At 45.2% G+C, this 19,146-nt stretch overlaps 2 protein-coding genes across 4 annotated transcripts in view; both read left to right on the forward strand.

Moving 5' to 3' along the window:
* LOC144893281 (uncharacterized) overlaps nt 1-19,146 on the forward strand; it is a 1,021,022-nt gene that overhangs the window by 147,607 nt on the left and 854,269 nt on the right. The gene's annotated exons all lie outside the window — the stretch shown is intronic.
* Nucleotides 1-19,146, forward strand: part of HERC4 (HECT and RLD domain containing E3 ubiquitin protein ligase 4) — a 237,876-nt gene that overhangs the window by 32,969 nt on the left and 185,761 nt on the right. For all 3 annotated transcript variants that reach the window (XM_078783317.1, XM_078783318.1, XM_078783316.1), the window contains exon 6: nt 17,403-17,494. In XM_078783317.1, coding sequence (XP_078639443.1) covers nt 17,403-17,494 — 92 coding nt within the window. The remainder of the gene's footprint in view (nt 1-17,402; nt 17,495-19,146) is intronic.

A 19,146-nucleotide genomic window follows, 5' to 3' on the forward strand; every position in this document is an offset into this window, starting at 1 on the left:
ACAAAATCACAGACTGGGCAAACAAGTGGAACATGTCTTTCAATCCTGACAAATCTCACACTTACGATGTCTCTCCGAAAAGACCGATTGGACAACCCTCCCATCCACTTTCTGAATAATCCTCTCCAAGAAGTTCTGTCACTCAAGCTTTTGGGTCTCACTATCTGCCATGATCTTTCCTGGGAAAACCACATTTCAAATCTGGCCTCCAAAGCCAGTCGCCGACTGGGCATCCTCCGTCGTGCGAAGTCCTTCCTTGGCACACCTGAGCTCCTCACCACATACAAGGCTTTCATCCGCAGCTCAATGGAATACTGCTCTCCCCTCTGGGCTGGTGCTCCTGCCTCACACCTAGCTCGTCTTCACGCTGTTGAAACCAAAGCATTCAGAATCATTGGAATCTCCCGCGATGAAGCTAACTCCAAGGGCCTCTCACTCACTCACCGCAGGCAGGTTGGTGGTATTTCCGTCTTCTACCGACTCCTCTCTGGCCTTGCCCCCCAGCTCTCTCTGGGCTCTGTCCCACAAATATTCCTACAGGTCGCACAAGATCTGCCTGCAACCCTCTTATGGTCAAACTGCCAAAATCAAGACTCTCTGCTCACCTTCACTCCTTCATTCCTCTTTTCTCCCGCCTCTGGAACAAACTCCCTCACTCTCCTCAATCCCACTCCACCCTCCAGGTCTTTAAAACAGCTGTTCACCACCATCTCTTATCTTCCCCCATCCAAAACCTTGATCTTTTCTACCCCCGCTAATTTCACCCCAATTCCACTTTTTTGAAATACCAACTTCTGTCGTGGAAGTCCTTGGTGTCCTTGTGTTTTATACTTCTCCCTCCCCCCCCCCCCCCCCCTTCCCATGCCTCCTCCCCCCAAGCCCTCTCCCTTCCACACATCTCCCTGCTCTCAAATGTTGTGTTTGTGTGCTTCCCCTTCTCTCCCCATCTTGTCTTCCGCTCCCTCTTTTTATATATTTTGTTTGTCTGGTTGATTTGTTTGTGAAGTAAATGTTAGCTCTTTCACGAGCCTCGATTCAGTATACAAAAAAAAAAAAAAAAAAGTTAATTTCACAACATCCCATATTCAACTTTATTTAAATTGTAAACCTCAAACATAGTTTCTCCACCTAAAGCAAGAACGTTAACCCGTAAGCAATTGACTAGTTTCCCGACTGCATGGATCATCAGCTGGGCACTGTTCTTCCTCGAGGTTTCAATCCTTTCAGCCCAGGACCTCTCCAAACAGCGGATCCACAACCTCGATCATGGATCCACATCAATAGATGGTACATCAGTAGATCCACAACCTCAGTTGCGTCCAGGCAGTCAAGTCAACCCATCAATGCAACATCACTTATTCCAACTTTACTCGTAATAGGATTTAATGTATTATCATATATTTATAACTTTCCTTACACACTCGATAATATGATATCATTAAATCATGCACATCTTACCTTAAATACATCAATCTACTAACAAGCACGACCACACCACCTACCTCTCGATCAAACTGTATTTTGAATGTTCAAACTGTCACCTTTAATGGTTTTTAAAGAACACACACACACACACACACACACACACACACACACACACACACACCACCCCCCCCCCCCCCCCCCTTATCTCCTGTGCAGGGGAAGGCTAATAACCCTGAATGTTTGCATGAAGTAGCTCGAGCAATGTGACTGTCGCCAATATGCCAAAGCAGAGTCCCACAACGGGTAAATGCCCTTGTTTACTGACCTAAAAATAAACAAGTTTGATTTAAATCCCTTCAGCTGATTTCAAGTATCATATTTTCACCAGTTATGACAGGTTTCACATCGATCGGTGAAGCGGTTTCAGAGGGATTTTTTTTTAATCGGCTTTCAAGATAATATGGCTTCCACACCACGTGACATATGACCTTTAAAAATGTGCACTCTGCATGTGCATGGGTAGGGGATCATGTTTGTGAAGTTTCGTGTTGATCAGGTAAGATTCTTTTTTCTATCCAAGATGAATGCCAAACCACGTGACCAATGATGTCATCATTTTAAAACTATATGAAACAATGGTGTTGGATGATATTTTTAAAATTTCACATCGATAGGGTTAGCGGTTTAAGAGTGTCATGAAATTCTGTCTAACGTCTGAACTCAGGTGTCATGCGTCTTTTGCCCGCTACGCGGCCGTTATAAGAACTCGGTCATTCAGCGCTATCATCATACCTGAGACATTAACTGTATGCTATGCTTGTGCATAACTAGATGGTACGTACCGCCACTTTGTTACAGCTTGCTTGCTTGTACTCATTTGTAAACTCATTACTAGTTCCGATGTATGCAGAATATTGATATGATGTTCGCTGGTTCTCTTTACATGTATTGTTAGGGATCGAATGATATTAAACTCATGATCTGAGCCAATGTTGTAACTCTGATTCTTTCAACAATTTATATCATTCGGCTCTTGTCTTGATCGACAACGATGACTCATAAGCTGATTCTCGTCCCGATCTTCGGAGCGGATCCACCAGCATCGGACTCGGCTGCCCAGCTTCAGCACTGGCTTTGACTGCTGACGAGTTACCTGGGAGCCCAAGCTGATCTCACGGATGAGACAAAGCTCGCAGTGCTTAACTCTCGCGTGTCCCATTCTGTCTATCAGTACATTTCTCAGTGCGTCACGTACGATACTGCTGAAATGGAACTACGCCGAATCTACATCAAGACTCAAAGCACAGTCTACACCCGGTACCTGCTCTCCTCACGATGGCAGGACCCTTCGGAATCCATCGATCACTTCGTTCAGGATCTCCGCCATTTAGCGAAGGACTGTACAGGTGAACCTCGATCCCCTGAACAAGTCTGTGATGATTTAATGAGAGATGCATTTGTTTCCGGGGTACACTTGTCAAGTAGTAGATTTGTTATTGCCTAAAGTTCAGTTATAGACGTTGGGTGCTAATGTGTTATGATTTATATGATGTCTAAAAATGCTATTTCATAAAGTAAATAAAGGGTTTTTGCTTCGTTTTAGTTTTGGATGAGGAAAAGCTTAAAATGAGGTCAGGCTGAACAAATTGTATACGTGTGCTTTTCGAGGCTGGTCGTGGGGCCACGCCCACATGCGCTTGTTTTGGCGTGATGCTAGTAGAATGACATGATCGTTAACCATATATATTTTGTGTTAATCTCAGCAACGCATGACTCTGTGTGGACATGCTTTGGATTACTCATGTACACAAACCCATAAAATATATGGGTTTGTTTGGCTAAGCATACACTCTTCTCTTTGTGAGTTACAGTTCTGTTTTCTCGGAGCCCAGAAAAACAATTGGTCCAAATGATAAAGGAAAGGCTGACTCCCCCGAATTATAACGGTGGGAGGGACTCTCGCCAGTCGCTTCGTTCTCTCGGAGATTTTTCTGATAAATCGTATTTGGTATATAAGTGAATGAGAATCAATGCGTTGCCAGGAAGGCTTGACGTGGCATGAGACTGGCTCTTGCTATAGATGTCTTGGCCTCCTCCGGATCTGTATAAGTTGGTTATTAATAAAGCTGCGCCATTTTTCAGGCTATTTGTGGACTTCTTTTGCAAACGAAGAGCTGATTCTTCACAGATGGTACCAGAAGTGGGGTGTCAACAGACGCGGAGGACGGGAAACGGAGCCCGAGGGACAGGAGGAAGGCTGACCTGAGGCCGGCGCCGGCACGTTGATTTGATTAAAGGTGGGAGTTGTTTTATATTAGAGGGCTATTATTCCAAATTCGTACCTTCCTCCTTCGAGCGGGTTCAGTCTCCTTGTCTTCCCCGCTGTCTGCACTCGAACAGAAATTGTAAGTAGAGGCTCATTTAGGCCTCAGAATGGCGTAGCTTTGTTAAAGCCAGGATAAACAAGTAAGGATAAACCAGTAAGGACTTAACAGTAAGCTTAAAGTTACAGTTAGCACCAGGAGGGGAAAATGAGGTCGGACAGCCATATAGGTTGAAACCAGGTGGCCAAGATTTTTCCAGGAAGGAACAGCCCAGAGACAAGATGGGGTATGCCATTGCATGCCAGGGAACGAAGGGCTGTGGCTAAACTTAGACGGCCAAAGGGACATGGCCAGGAAGGGTGAAATGCGTAGGTACCAGGTAGGTTTGACAAGAAGGTAGTGACAACTACGAGGTCAAGCCAGGAAGCTTTAGACTAAGTTCTAGACAAGAGGTCCAGATAAAGCAGGCCAGGATCTGGTGGACCAGAGAAAATAAATAAGCTCACAGGAAATGGGCCAGGTGAAACAATTAAGGAGGTAGTTAAGCAAGCAAATCAGCGGCTAATGCCGCTCGTCCATAATCCGGACCAAGACCCCGCGAAAGGGGAGGTAGCCACCATGCCCCCAACCCCCCCCCAAGACCTGAGCTCAGTCCCGGGGCTCTAGGCAACACCCCAACACCCCGCCCTGCCTCCCCTTTTTTTTCACCTCAACCAACCCCCGTCCAAACCCGTCCCAAAAAATCCTTTTCCTTGAATGAGAGACGTAACATGAATGAGGAATGAATGTATATTGGGATGTTAATTGACGTGTGTGTCTGGCCAATGTGTTTGTCTGTGTGTCAAGTGCAAAGCAGAGGGTTTCGGTGTGAAACTTTGTAAGCGATCTGCTCGACTTGGGGGAAATTCAGGCCGGGAATGTCCATTTTAACGTCTATCCGAGAGAACAGGCGAGGTCCTGAACTGAGTCCGGATTTTCATCTGTTTGGGAGTGTTTGGGAAGCGAATTGATATAAATCGGGTCAGGAAAGCACCCGGAGTGCCCTTGTCGATCTACTGTTGATATGAAGCGGTTTCTTGGAGATGGTTGCAGAATTCGAATCAATATGTGTGTTTTACTTGAATTGAAGAGTTCATTCAATGGCAGATATTGTGGATTGTATGTGTGGGATGTATCGCTGAGGCAGCTCACCTTTGAAATTGGTGTCATATAGTGCATTTTGGGGTCGGGTGCGATGAGGTTGCTCAGAGTGCCGGCGATAACTCGCCCACTCTCAGAGGAAGTGTGTGCCCAAATGCATTGTGGGTCATTTCGACTTTGCTGGATGTCGGACGTTCACATGTCAGTATCTTGTCAGAATCTTCTTCTTCATATCATGTCCTTCATCCTTCATCTTCTTGTCAGAATTAGACATGAGTCATGAGCCATGTCGGAATAGTGGCCGGCTGTGACATATATGCCAGGCAATGTCACAGGACGAATACGTTATTTAAGATGGATTTATAAGATGGATAGATGGATGGATTTATTTAGGATGGTTAAATTAAACGATTTCTAGACAGAGTAATTAATTTCCGGAGCCAAAAAGTCTTGTTCATACAGTAAGTGAGATACAGTGCGAATAAATGAGATTCAGAGAGATCTCTGATTGAGGTAGGCAGAAATGTCACGGTTTCAACAGAACGCTGATCCGAGGAAGGAGGACGGTCGAGGTTCCAACTGTCGGTATGTGGTGTGGCTTGTGCCAAGGTGTGGACGCGAGGAGGTGCGTTGATGAAGCGTTGTGCGAACGAGGAAGGATGTGCGATGGGCATTGTGAAGCACGCCTCGTACGGAAGGTCCTTGGACGAAGTGTGACGGTTGTTGGATTCGTAGAAGTTAGCATTATGCTATGTAGAGCCACATTAATGGTCATTTGTCCATTGTCGCCGGACTTGCATTACTTGTGGGATAATAAAGCGCTGGTTACCCCAATTCGAAGTTTGACTTTTTAAAGTTTAGTTGACCTTTGTTCGAGATATGCAAGGGAAAGGTCAGAGGGAATTCACTAACCTTGGAAGAACGACAGGCGGAGTCAGTCTACAGGGTGTTGCTTTAACGACAGGATATAGAACCTAAATCTGGAGAGAATATCGGGACATATATTGTGGGTAAAACCAAAATCATGTACGTAATTAATGAACAGAGAATATCGAGTCCTGTTTGTCGTTGTAATTGTCGTTGATGTCCCGATTCAGGGGTCTCAAGAAATAAACAGACTTCCGGTGCCGACTGGACGCGTCAGGTACAGTACGCTGGAATTTAATTTAAGTCATGTCAAGAGGAGGACATTTGTGAGGATGAAGAGATGCAAGTAACGTGGATTAAATTGTGGTATCACGAGTTGGGTGCCAGAGATATTGTGGTTATTATAACTCACTGATTATAGGGGGCGCCGGGCGCACCGAGTACAGATCGGGTTGCATGATGGAGCACGCAGGCATGGATTTTGGCTTTGCGAGGCCCCGGATAGAAATTGGCATTTCGATGCTGTGGATTATATTGTACCTACCCGGAAAGGGGATGTCCTGTGCTGGGGCTGGCGACATGCCTCTGTTATTTGTCTGTCTGTCGGTCTGATTGTAAGTCTTTGGTACTGGGAGGGCTAATTGAGTGCTTAGGCGTCATTGTTCCATGGAGGCAGGTCCAGGGGTTTTGGTCCAGCCTGCAAGGAGTCCAGGGGCTTGTTTTAGGGCTGGGTCGCCAAAAATGGGATGCTGTGCCCATCTGGATGTAAAATTATCCATCAAGGACGGGGAATAATGTGCAGTGTGATTGGGTAAGAGGTAAAGGCCATAAAACACCAACCCCATGAGGAACGAAATAAATGGAGAGATGTTGGGATCACATGATGGTTGGGATTGAAGAACAACCTACTGGGATTTCAAACCTGTGTTTGGGTCTGGGGCAACTGGGTGATGGGCAACAGTGTATGAGTGAGTAATTATGATCTGTTTAAGTGTAAGAGGCGGTGGAGAAGAAAGGGGTGATGAAAAGTTATTTGTTTTAGTGTGAAGTAGGTTGGTTGCTTATTTGTCACAGTAAGATGAGAGTTGTGTTTTTAAGCTTGGTCTTTGAATGAATTGTTGCTTGGAATGTGTTGATTGGAAAAGTGATTTCTGATCGCTGATCCGATCTGGTTTTGAATTGTTTGATTTAATTTTGAATTGATTGGAGGTAATAAGGAGTTGTGTTGATTTCCTGATTTGAGTTCATCTGGAAACGAAGACAGATGGGATTAATGTGTATATCAGGAACAATTTGGAAAAGAAATATGGATATATGACATTACTAAAATATAACCAAGCAATTGAGAGTTCTTGGGTTAATGGGATATAAATAAATGCATCTACAAGTTGATGGTTTATAAAAATTTAGTTCTGGATGATACTTAAACGATGAACAATGTTGGCAATATACAAAGAATGTGACTTGTTTCTGGGGGGAAAACATGTGGTTTAAAAATGGTTGGCTAAGTTTTAAAGATGGAGATGTTTCGCAGAACTCTTATGATTATTTATATGAGTGGTGGACTATTCCATGGCGAAGCATTTTTCAGTTTTTATGATTAAGGTTTAAGGTCTTTATGATCTGTTTAGTGTATTTTTCAAAGGAGAGGGTTTTGGTCAATGATGATGCCAAGATTCCGGATGTGGATACTGGGAAACCATCGATGTTGGGGGGAATGAAGATTAATTCAGATTTAGCGTAGTTAAGTTCGAGGAAGCTGATCTGAAGCTAGAATTTTATTTCAGTTAGGCAGTTTGTCAGGATAGAGTGGGTGGTGGTGGAGCACGATTTGGTGGAGATGAAAAAGCTGGATGTCATCGGTGAAGCAGTGGAATTGGAGACCATGGTGCATTGGCTATGGTGCATGACGGATTAAGTGACCAAGGGGGGATAGGTACAGGACGAAGAGGAGGGGGCCAAGAACTGAACCTTGGGGGACACCTTAAGGGGGAGTGAATTGTGGTGATTAAGCTGTTGTAGATGCTGTCAATTTTGCTTTGGATGAATGGTCCAGGAAGGAAGGAGGGTGCAGGTGGCACCAGGTGTGAGTGCACAGGTGTGCACCAACAGGTGTGTGGAGCAAGGTGGTGGTATCCAGGGAGCTGAGGAGTTTGTTCACGTTGTAAAGTTTGTTTATTTAGTTTGTTTATTGTAGAGAAGAGTGCTTTTGGGATTCCGGAGCCAGAGTGGATAATTTGAGGGTAGTAGGTGGAGTAGAGGACATCTTTGCAGTGCTGTAGGTGGTCCTTGTAGGCTTGGGGGTGAACTAATTTGGGTTTAATAGGCACAAGCTGGTCTAAACAGGGTGAGGAGGATGGTGTGATTGATGATGTCAAAGGAGGCGTCGAGGTGAGGAGGATGAAAATGTTGAGGTTGCCGGCATCAGAGGAGAGAAAAGGTCGCTGGTGATTTTGAGGAGAGCAGTTTCAGTACTGTGGCTGGAGCAGAATCCGGATTGGGATGTTTCATACAGGTTATTGGCAGAGTGGTGATGTTTGAGTTGAGTGGCCACAGCACGTTCCAAAACTTTTGACAGAAAGGGTAGATTGGAGATGGGTCTGAAGTTATTTAGGGTGTCAGGGTTTAGTCCAGGGTTTTTCTAAAATGGGGGTGAAGTTTCACGAGTTTTTGGGGAAATCGGTATGTGAAGCTGGATTAAGTTGGAACTGCTTGATGAGCCATGGAGATGGATTGGGTTTTGTTGTTGGTTGTCTGGGAGTTCGGTTGTTGCATTGCCAAAGGTTTCTGTGTGGTGGACACACTCGTTGGCTGTTGTCTTGTGTGACGTGGATGGAGATGTATGTGGCTGCGTGTGGCTGCCTGGAGGGGAAGGCGGCTACAGTGGTTGATATTGGTTGTGGGTTGTCCGGGGTGCTTCGATTTGCATAGGGGGTGAAGATTGGGATATTACATTATTTTAAGTAAGTATTGGTATGAGTAATTACAGAAGTAATTATGAGTTATTATGAGTAATTAGTGGTATGAGTATTAGTTATGAGTTCCAGGTGTTGAGCTAGTTATGCTAGTTATCCAGCTAGTTATGAGTAAGTGATTATTTTAGTAAAATTACATGTTTCGCTGTGTTGTTGATCTGGGGACAAGCTAGTTTGATGGGTACCCTGGGGTCTTTAGCGTGTCTATGTGTTTGTCTGGCTGTTACACTAGACTCTGGGATGTGTTTTCATGAGACGAATTTCAGAATTGATGACAATTCAGTGAGTATGGTGGACAACGTGAAGTGGCTGGTGTGAAGGAAGGGGTTGGGAAAGATGGACCCCCTTCACGAATACCCAGTAGGGTAGCTTAATTTCAGACATAACAGTGAGAATCTATTTTGAGCGAATCACAGTGGGTGAGGAAAACATTGTGTGTGACCAGACACCAGAACTGACCAGAATTGAAATTGGAAGTAAACCAGGTTATTTCTATTATTTGTTTATTCGTGAAAATAAATAAATAATAGGGGGAGGTTCATGGAGGTTAATGGTGGTTTGTTTGTATTAATCGAGGTTAATGGTGGTTTGTGTTTGTGTTAATGGAGGTTAAAGGTGGTTGGTTTGTGTTAATTCTAGTGGAAACTCTCGCTGAAGTAATTTTCGTTTATTTTTATTTTTTGATTCGATTTGAGAGTTGAGATGATTGATTTTTTATTAATTTTATAATTTTATTTTTATTGATGTTGGAAACAGGTAATGGGATGCTGAGAGAAGGATGGAATTTAATTTGAATTGGACTGGATTAAATGGGATTGAATTTAAAAATTGAATATTGAATAAAATTGGATCCACTTGGAAAAAAGTGGATTAGGAAATTGGAGACCTGTAGACCAGGCGCTCCCAGGAGACTTGTGGATCAGGTGTTCCACCAGAGGAAAAAGACCAGGTGTTCGTGGAGCACTTCACCTGCAAGAACGCCTTGGAACCAAGGTGGAAGGGACCAGTCCAGGTGTTGCTGACTACACCAACGGCAGTCTTTTGCGAGGGCAAGACTTCGTGGATCCACGCCACGCACTGTAAGTTGGCCATACAAGCACCAGACACCACACCCCCAGAACACAGTAAGGATGGGCCTAATCATAGGTACAATACTATTGATAGCGACAGCAGCTAGGGGAAACTCCGATTCCAATAGATGCGAAAACGAAACCCGACACCTCACCGTAACATGGGGACAAAGAGTATCACTACCATGTTTCGAACAGAAAGCCCTGCACACAAATTGGGTGAACATAAATTGGCTAGCACTGTCGGCAGGGCCTGGACGCGTTGGCATGATACTACAAAAGCAACGAGAGTTCCGGGAAGACGGGCAAGCTAGCATTAAGACCTTGGCCCAACCAGGATACCAATGGGGAACCCCTGATTTTAAGCTACAAACACGCACGCGCCTAGAGAAAGGCATGACTATGCAGGTCCGGTGCAGCGTCTGGACCCCTGGCGCGGCCGGTGGCGAAAGGAACTACATACCATGCATCGAATACATACTCACGCCACAACCCCAGAATAAGGCCCCAAAGAAGGGTGAAAACACATATTGGAAAGTGGCCAGGGAAGTGGCAACAATTCAAAATAGGACACACTGCTGGTCGTGCATGCACTTTCCCCAAGCAGGCACCACAGGAATACACATGATAGTGCTACCCTTGTCCCTCAATGACCTCTGCTCACAACCTATCGATCCCCCATGTTTAGTCACCACGCTGGAAAGAGAAGGGGTTGACAACGGCAAGAGTTGCAATCGACAATTTAATTATCGCCCGTCAATGATTGCCCATGTGGCCGAGAGGCCTGCCCCCGTCTGGGTCAAACCACAGAAAGGGAGGGTCTGCCTCCAGGGTTCCGGCCACTTGCGTATGGGAGAATCAGAATGCGCCTACACTCTCCCCGGGAAGCTGGGACAAGGGAGCTCGGGGATTACATTACGAATAGTACTGCAAGATAAACACAACCACAACATAACGGCTATAACATTCTCTAGGGGGGTTAGTAGGATTAATGGGGTGGTAAAGGGACTCCAGTGCTTATCCACCCACCTGGTCCCACCCCATGGGACAATGTTTATATGCGGCGACAAGGCTTACCCCTATTTACCAAATAATTGGGGGGGCACATGTTATCTGGGTTCAGTCCTTCCTGACGTTGAGATACTGGATGAGCTAGACCCAAAGTCCTTGGACAGGCGTTATAAGAGGTCAGTCATGAACGAAGATGGAACCACTAAACTACACGGGAGCCTAGGGGAAAAGGTGTTTGGTTTCTTCTTCCCAGGAGCGGGCACAGTCATGGATAGTTTCCGGATAGATAAATTGGCTTTGGCCCTAGAAAGGGTGGCAAACGACACCGCTACGGCTCATGACATACTATTGGATCGATCGGATCGCGCGCGAAAATTCTTATACATTTAGCTGGCTCACTGACTGGTTCCAGGGATGGACGGGCACCATAGTGAAGTGGTTATTGACCGCACTGGCTGTGATAATCGGGGTAGTAATTTGGGGGGCACTAATGAAATCTCTAGTCCTCCTCTGTATGAGAAAGTATTTTACAGGATGGAAAGTGAAGAAGCCGCCGACAACAACTATGGCTCTGACCACAGAGGCCGTCGACCTGAACGGGTCCTTCAACAAGGCAGTTGCGACCGGCGCTCCAGAAAATTGCATTGAATTTTGTGGCAACTGTGATACTTGTGTGGATCCCATGTGGGAACTGGCTGCTGCCTGTAACGGTGTATGTGATGACTGTGATACTTGTGCTATAAACCCCTTGCGTGTACTGGCTAACGCTGCTTATGTATTACAAGCGGACAGCTGCACGCCCCCTTCCGACCCAACTATGGATCTGATTGCGACACTGGGTCTGGCGGTCGAGGGACCCGACGTGGATATCCTAGACCCGCAAGCCGACCAGGCGCCCATGGGAGACTTTGACATAAAGGAAGTCCCTCTCTTTTCTTCAAATGTTTCGGATCTCTTTGATCCAAATGTTTCGGATCTCTTTGATCCACATGTTGCGGATCTCTTTGCTTCAAGTGATTCGGATTCGGATTTTTACGCTCTGTACCCTGACCAGGAAATTGAGACACAAGATACTGACGACATTTTGTATTCCCCAGAACAGCAACACGTGAGGGACCTCATGGGCATGACCGTTGATTAACTTCGAAGATCTGCAAGGACTGCGTCTGCAAAGGGTGGGGGGAGCCAGTTCCGCAGGGGAAGTGATGCACCCTCTGGCGGAGCAGAACCTCATCTGGACCAGACGTCTTCGTTGTGGATCCGAAACGTTAATGAACTTTCATGTTTTGAGCCCTCAGGCTCCGAGCACGCACCACACGACACGTTCGCCAAATGCACGGGCGAGGCGCTTTGGGCGCACGATATGCCCTTGGGAGATACCCGCATTACAATTATTTTTTCAATACCCGCATTACACAATTATTTTTCAATAAAGCCCGATGTGGCACGTTGTCTCTTAAGATACTTTGTCTCGACGAGACAAGAGGAAGGAATGTCAAGTAGTAGATTTGTTATTGCCTAAAGTTCAGTTATAGACGTTGGGTGCTAATGTGTTATGATTTATATGATGTCTAAAAATGCTATTTCATAAAGTAAATAAAGGGTTTTTGCTTCGTTTTAGTTTTGGATGAGGAAAAGCTTAAAATGAGGTCAGGCTGAACAAATTGTATACGTGTGCTTTTCGAGGCTGGTCGTGGGGCCACGCCCACATGCGCTTGTTTTGGCGTGATGCTAGTAGAATGACATGATCGTTAACCATATATATTTTGTGTTAATCTCAGCAACGCATGACTCTGTGTGGACATGCTTTGGATTACTCATGTACACAAACCCATAAAATATATGGGTTTGTTTGGCTAAGCATACACTCTTCTCTTTGTGAGTTACAGTTCTGTTTTCTCGGAGCCCAGAAAAACAATTGGTCCAAATGATAAAGGAAAGGCTGACTCCCCCGAATTATAACGGTGGGAGGGACTCTCGCCAGTCGCTTCGTTCTCTCGGAGATTTTTCTGATAAATCGTATTTGGTATATAAGTGAATGAGAATCAATGCGTTGCCAGGAAGGCTTGACGTGGCATGAGACTGGCTCTTGCTATAGATGTCTTGGCCTCCTCCGGATCTGTATAAGTTGGTTATTAATAAAGCTGCGCCATTTTTCAGGCTATTTGTGGACTTCTTTTGCAAACGAAGAGCTGATTCTTCACACACTCACCGATGATACATCAAAGATTGCTAGAAACTACCGATCTAACTTTTGAGACTGCTCATAAGAATGCGCTCGTTTACGACGAGGCGCGGAGACAATCGGAGGCATACGATCGTCCGTACGTCACTGCGGGGCTAACCGGTGAGCGACCGGAGAGGGCTGCGGTAGCGGAACAAGCGGATGCTGAACCTCCGCTGGAATCGGGGACAACAGACACTCTCGAGGCTTCGGGCCCGAGCGTGACCACCGCTGCTGCCACGACCCCATCTGCCGGGAGTACCACAAAGTGCTATTTTTGTGGAAATCCAAATCATTTGAGAACAGTTTGCCCCGCGCGCGAAGCGACGTGCCATTCGTGCTCACGGAAAGGTCATTTCTCAAAGGTATGCCGATCGACACAGGGCCAGCGAACGGGCCAGCGAACTCGCCCGACATTGTCCGTGCTTTTCGCACGGTCCGGGGCACAATCTGCATCTCACGTGACCTTGACTAGGATCCATTCACAGCCTGTGAGGCGCCGTCGCGCGCCCTTGACTGTGATCTCCCCGCACGGGCCTCGCGTGGCATGCACGCCCTTGACGGGAACTCTTTCATCGCCCGCGGCGATTTCACGCTCGACACTAGCTGGCATCGGACCTGCGCGCGTGGCTCGATCGCCACCTCTCGATGTTTCGACAACTACAGGGCCACCCGGGTTGACTAACGCTGTTATTCCAGTCATGATTGATGGACAGATGGTCAACGCCTTGATCGACACGGGCTCTACTGATAGCTATGTTGACTTGCGGCTCGTCCAGAAGCATGGATGGCCGATTCTCGGGACAACGCACAGGTTTTTCATGGCTTCCCAAGCTCTTTGGCTGCGTACCAAAGGCGAATGCCGGCTGAAGCTAGTGATCAATGGCCGCATGTTTCCAGATGTGCATTTAATGGTTTTACCTACGTTATGTGCAGAAGTGCTACTAGGTCACGATTTTCTCCGTCGACATGGACGGTTGGAAATGGAATTTGGAGGTGACAATACTCTGTGTGTGCTCTGGCCGGGATGGAAATTTAACCCCTGACGCAGTTTCCAAATTTGACTCCTGACTGCACCCCGGTTGCCGTTAAATCGCGACGATACTAGCGGGCTGACACGCAATTTATAGCGGAGGAAACTAGCCGACTTCTAAAGGAGGGTATAATTGAACCTAGTCGATCGCCTTGGAGGGCTCAAGTTCTGGTAGTCCAGACAGAAAATCGTCGCAAACGCATGGTAATCGACTACTCGCAGACGATTAATCGGTTTATGCAATTGGACGCCTACCCACTCCCTGGATTGGATTCCCTGGTTCGGCAGGTGGCCCAGTACTCGATCTACAGCACATTATATCTCCGCAGCGCGTATCATCAGATCCCTATCGCGGAGGCCGATCGCATCTACACCGAGTTTGAATCCGGACAGAGGTTGTACCAGTTCACTCGATTACCTTTTGGGGTCACAAATGGAGTGGCATGTTTTCAAAGGGTTATAGATGACATAATCGCGAAGGAACACTTAACCGATGTCTTTGTTTACCTGGACAATCTAACAGTTTGTGGGTACGATCAGGCCGATCATGATGCTAATTTGCTCGTTTCTACAAATCACCGATGGGTACGCTGATTCAGGCTACTCGGCCTTGGGAGAGATTGGCAAAGGACTTTAAAGGGCCTCTACCAGATTCGTGTCTCCCTGCTAGTCCTAGCCTACCGGCCTCAGATAGCTCTCGCTATCTCCTCACGATAGTTGATGAGTTCTCCAGATTCCCTTTTGCTTTCCCGTGCAATGATATGTCCGCTGCGACGGTTATCCGGTGTCTGCAGATTTTGTTCTCCATGTTCGGGAATCCGGCTTATGTACACACCGATCGAGGTGCTGTGTTTCTGTTCCAGGATGTGAGGACCTTTTTGCTCCAGCGCAATATAGCTTCAAGCTATACTACCCCGTACAGGCCTCAGGCGAACGGTCAGGTGGAAACATTTAATGGCATTATATGGAAGGCCATTACTCTGGGCCTTTAAGTCTCGAGGGCTAGGACTGGACCGATGGGCCTGGATGGTGCACGGGGCGTTAAACTCGATCAGGACTTTATTATTCACAGCTACTAATCAAACTCCTCACGACCGTCTGTTTCGTTACTCGCGTCGTTCTGGTGCTGTTCGACCTTTGCCGGGCTGGCTAGCTGAGCCCGGACCGGCTCTCCTCAAACGCGCTGTTCGTCCAAGTAAATATGACCCGCTTGTCGACAAGGTTCGCATTCTCCAAGCCAATCCCGAGCACGCTCGAGTGCTGCTCCCAAATGGACGCGAGTCTACAGTCTCGGTGCGTCATCTTGCTCCGTGCGGGGATACCGTTCAGCCGGAACTCGGCCAGGGGGACCCGTTGATGGGGAATTCACCGTCGGCTCCGCTCCCGCACACGCCCGATCCGGTCGGCCCTGAGCCGCCGCCGCTGTCTGGGCGGTTATTCCGACGTGGGGGACTTTCGTCTCACGGTTGAAGCTCCCGAATTTGGTCTCGCGGTTGAAGCTCCCGACGCTTATCGAACACGCGCCGGAAGAGATATTCGACGCCCCGATCGCTTAGGTTGAGACTGACATGACTTGCTGCTCTATGTACTCTTTTGCTACCTGAGTTACTATGCTGCTATCCCGCTTGCTTTCACCCCTAGGGGTAGTGTAGATTTAACGCCGGGGAGAATGTCATGAAATTCTGTCTAACGTCTGAACCCAGGTGTCATGCGTCTTTTGCCCGCTACGCGGCCGTTATAAGAACTTGGTCATTCAGCGCTATGATCATACTTGAGACATTAACTGTATGCTATGCTGGTGCATAACTAGATGGTACGTACCACCACTTTGTTACGGCTTGCTTGCTTGTACTCATTTGTAAACTCATTACTAGTTCCGATGTATGCAGAATATTGATATGATGTTCGCTGGTTCTCTTTACAGGTATTGTTAGGGATCGAATGATATTAAACATTATCTGAGCCAATGTTGTAACTCTGATTCTTACAACAAAGAGATATAATAATTTAATATTTTCCTCAATCCAATAAGTCTGCCACACCATGTTACCAATGATATTTTCGTGATCATCTTTTAATCACCATGCCCAGTCAATGACACAAGTAAAGTTTCGAGTCGATCGATTTGGTGGTTTGGGAGATGTTTTCTAAAAGTTTTAGGTTAAATCCAAAATGGCTGCCAAACCATGTGACCTATGATGTCATAAATTTAATGTTTCAATACAAATGGGTCATAGATCATATGCATGAAATTTCAGATTTTTAGAATAAGGAGTTTGATTAAAACATTTTTGGCTGGTATGCCACTTCACTTATGATGTCATCGTTATCATGCTTTTGTTCCCCATTGGGAGTACTTGACAATGTGCCAAGTTTAAAATTTTTCCATTCAGCGGTTTCCGAGAAAAATATTTTTTATTAATTGCATTTATTCCAAGATGGCTGCCATACGACGTGACCTATGACGTCACAATTATAACATTCTGCATGTGTGTCACTCCTACCATGAAAGTTTCGTCTCAATCGGACATGTCCTTGCCGAGAAAAACGAGGTTTAGCCCGGACAGATGGACAACTCGAAAACATAATGCCTCTGTCCACCTTTGGGGGCGGAGGCATAAAATGTACATACTGGTTATAATTCACAACACCTCACTGCCCTGAAAATGTGCGGACAGGAACACTGTACTGTAAAGGGCGGAAACTTGTAATACCCTCACACTTGGAGGCGGGGCTACACGATACACATTTACATAGAGAATGTGTGTGTCGCGTCCTCCCTCTTCCCCTCACCCAAGATCACCAGCAAATATAAAAACACCCCTATGCACCAATTAGGATCATGGTGATCTTATGTAGCAAGTGTGGATGTAATCGGCCCAGAACTGTAGGAGGAGTAACGCGACAAACAAATGCACACCGGTCCGTGAATTGTATTAATTATATAGTTAGGATGAACACTCAGGCAACACCGTGCTGTTGCGTTTTCATAAAAAACAGCAAATTCTACAAATGGTCAGCTTATAAAGCTTTTAATTTAAAATTTTTGTATTGCTGGTTTTTTAACATCCTTGATTTACATCAAGGCATTCACAAATCATCTTCTTCAGGAAATGTGAAAATGAATACTTATATCGTTGCTGTTCAGCATATTGCACCAATGTACATGTTTTTTCTTTATTAAAAACAAATAATACATTTTTGCATTTAATTAATTTTGTGTTCTTTGATAGCTCGACAAATAAATTCTGTAGGCTATATTTGATTACCACCTTCGCATGGTTGGGCATTTTATTTTTGAAAGCTTTTTATTCCCTGCTTTGCCTTTCACAGATCGTTTCTACCCAGTTCTGCTGAAGTCTTTGCGAACACAAAAAGTGGTCCATGTTTGTTGTGGAGAGGACCACACGACAGCGTTGACAAAGGTGCATTCAGAGATGTTTACAAACTACCATAAATTTATGCTTGGTTTAATGGCAGTGGGTCAAAATATATGATCATAAAGCTTAATTGTTTTATCAGCTGACATTGCTATCACAGTGACTCTTGATACATTGTGTAGTTTTCATAATGCACCACTCGGTGATTTTCACCATATTATTGCGAATGTAGTACTCTATTTCAAAGTTGATGAATTTCGCAACGGATAGAAAAGGCAATTTTTCAACATCAATATCTTCTAACTTTACAGTAAACCCTTAAATATCGCAGGTTTAGCTATCGCGGTTTCGACCATTCGCGGGCAATATCTCTGTATACTTATTTAATCATTGTGGGGCTTAATTTCGATCACTTGTGATTTCTTAACAGGGATGTGAGCCATTGTTTGTCCGCGTTGGTCGTTATCTCGCACCAGAAGCCTCTCATAGTTTGCCATGCATCGTTAATAATAAATGATCTACTGTGCGGTATATCCTTAAAAGGGGAGCAAATATCAAGTGTTTGTGCAAGTGTTCCCCAAAGTGTTTCTCGCGCACCTTGTCGTGTGTGTGTGGGTGTGTGTGTGTGGGTGGGGGGGGGGGGGGGGGGTGTGTGACGACCGACCTTCCTGGGGATGAGGGGGCTCGAGTTTTTTTCGGAGCTGCTGGACGATCTAGAAAAGAAACGCATCAACAGTTTACAAAGAGCAATTTAAAGGTCCACACACACACAAAAAAAAAAATTTTGATGTGATTTTATAGATTTTAAAGTAATAAAGAAGTGAATGTGGTTATTTATTTATTTATTTTCTTAATTCTAAAAATTTTGAGGTGTTAAAAAAAAAATAATAATAATAATAATATAGAGAGAGGCAAACTCATCAGGTAACCCCCCTCCCCCTAAAAAGAGTAATGGTCATGATGTCATCTGCATGACATAATCAAAGTCTCAGCTTCAGACTTGTCAGAAAGTGAAGTTAATGAAGATTTTTCTGATCAAGAATCCTTTGATAGTGAAAATCATTATAAAAACTACCTGCAGAAAAAAAAATTCCCCCGATGACGTAGGGGGTCACGTGGGAATATAATTGCCATTTTTTGGGGAGTGGAGCCAATCCTCGATTAATCATAAGATATCATATTAATCATAAGAGGACACCCAAAAACATTAATATCCTTCCTTCCAAAATATGTATCCAAAAATGGACAATGATCAAGTTAGTGATTAACAGTGAAGTAGTGATTGATTAAATTCAATCCAAACATTGATATTGATATTGATATTGATTATCAATTGATTGATATTGATTAAGCCAAACATGATTTTCTGTATCTATGGCCCTTTAAGTGATCGGTGAGATATGGTGGTGGCTTTAGACACATTACAGAAGGGAGGGGCCACAAATAATCTCCTTCAATGCAGCAGGAGACTTCATGGTAAAGCTGATTTATATTATTTTACATGTTTATTTCAATTGTGATGTGGTTATTTTAGGTTGCCACCTACCTTCTTCGCCGTTTTCTCTAATCCCAGTAACCAAAACCCCCTTTTCCATAAGCCCTTGGTTTTAACTTTTGCGGTTTTGGATATCGTGGCACTTTTCAGGAGCGTAACCCCTGCAATATTTAAGGGCTTACCATATTTCTAAGTATCGCCA

This window comes from Myxine glutinosa, chromosome 8, assembly GCF_964187855.1.
Source record: "Myxine glutinosa chromosome 8, kmMyxGlut1.1, whole genome shotgun sequence".
Classification (NCBI taxonomy): Eukaryota; Metazoa; Chordata; class Myxini; order Myxiniformes; family Myxinidae; genus Myxine; species Myxine glutinosa.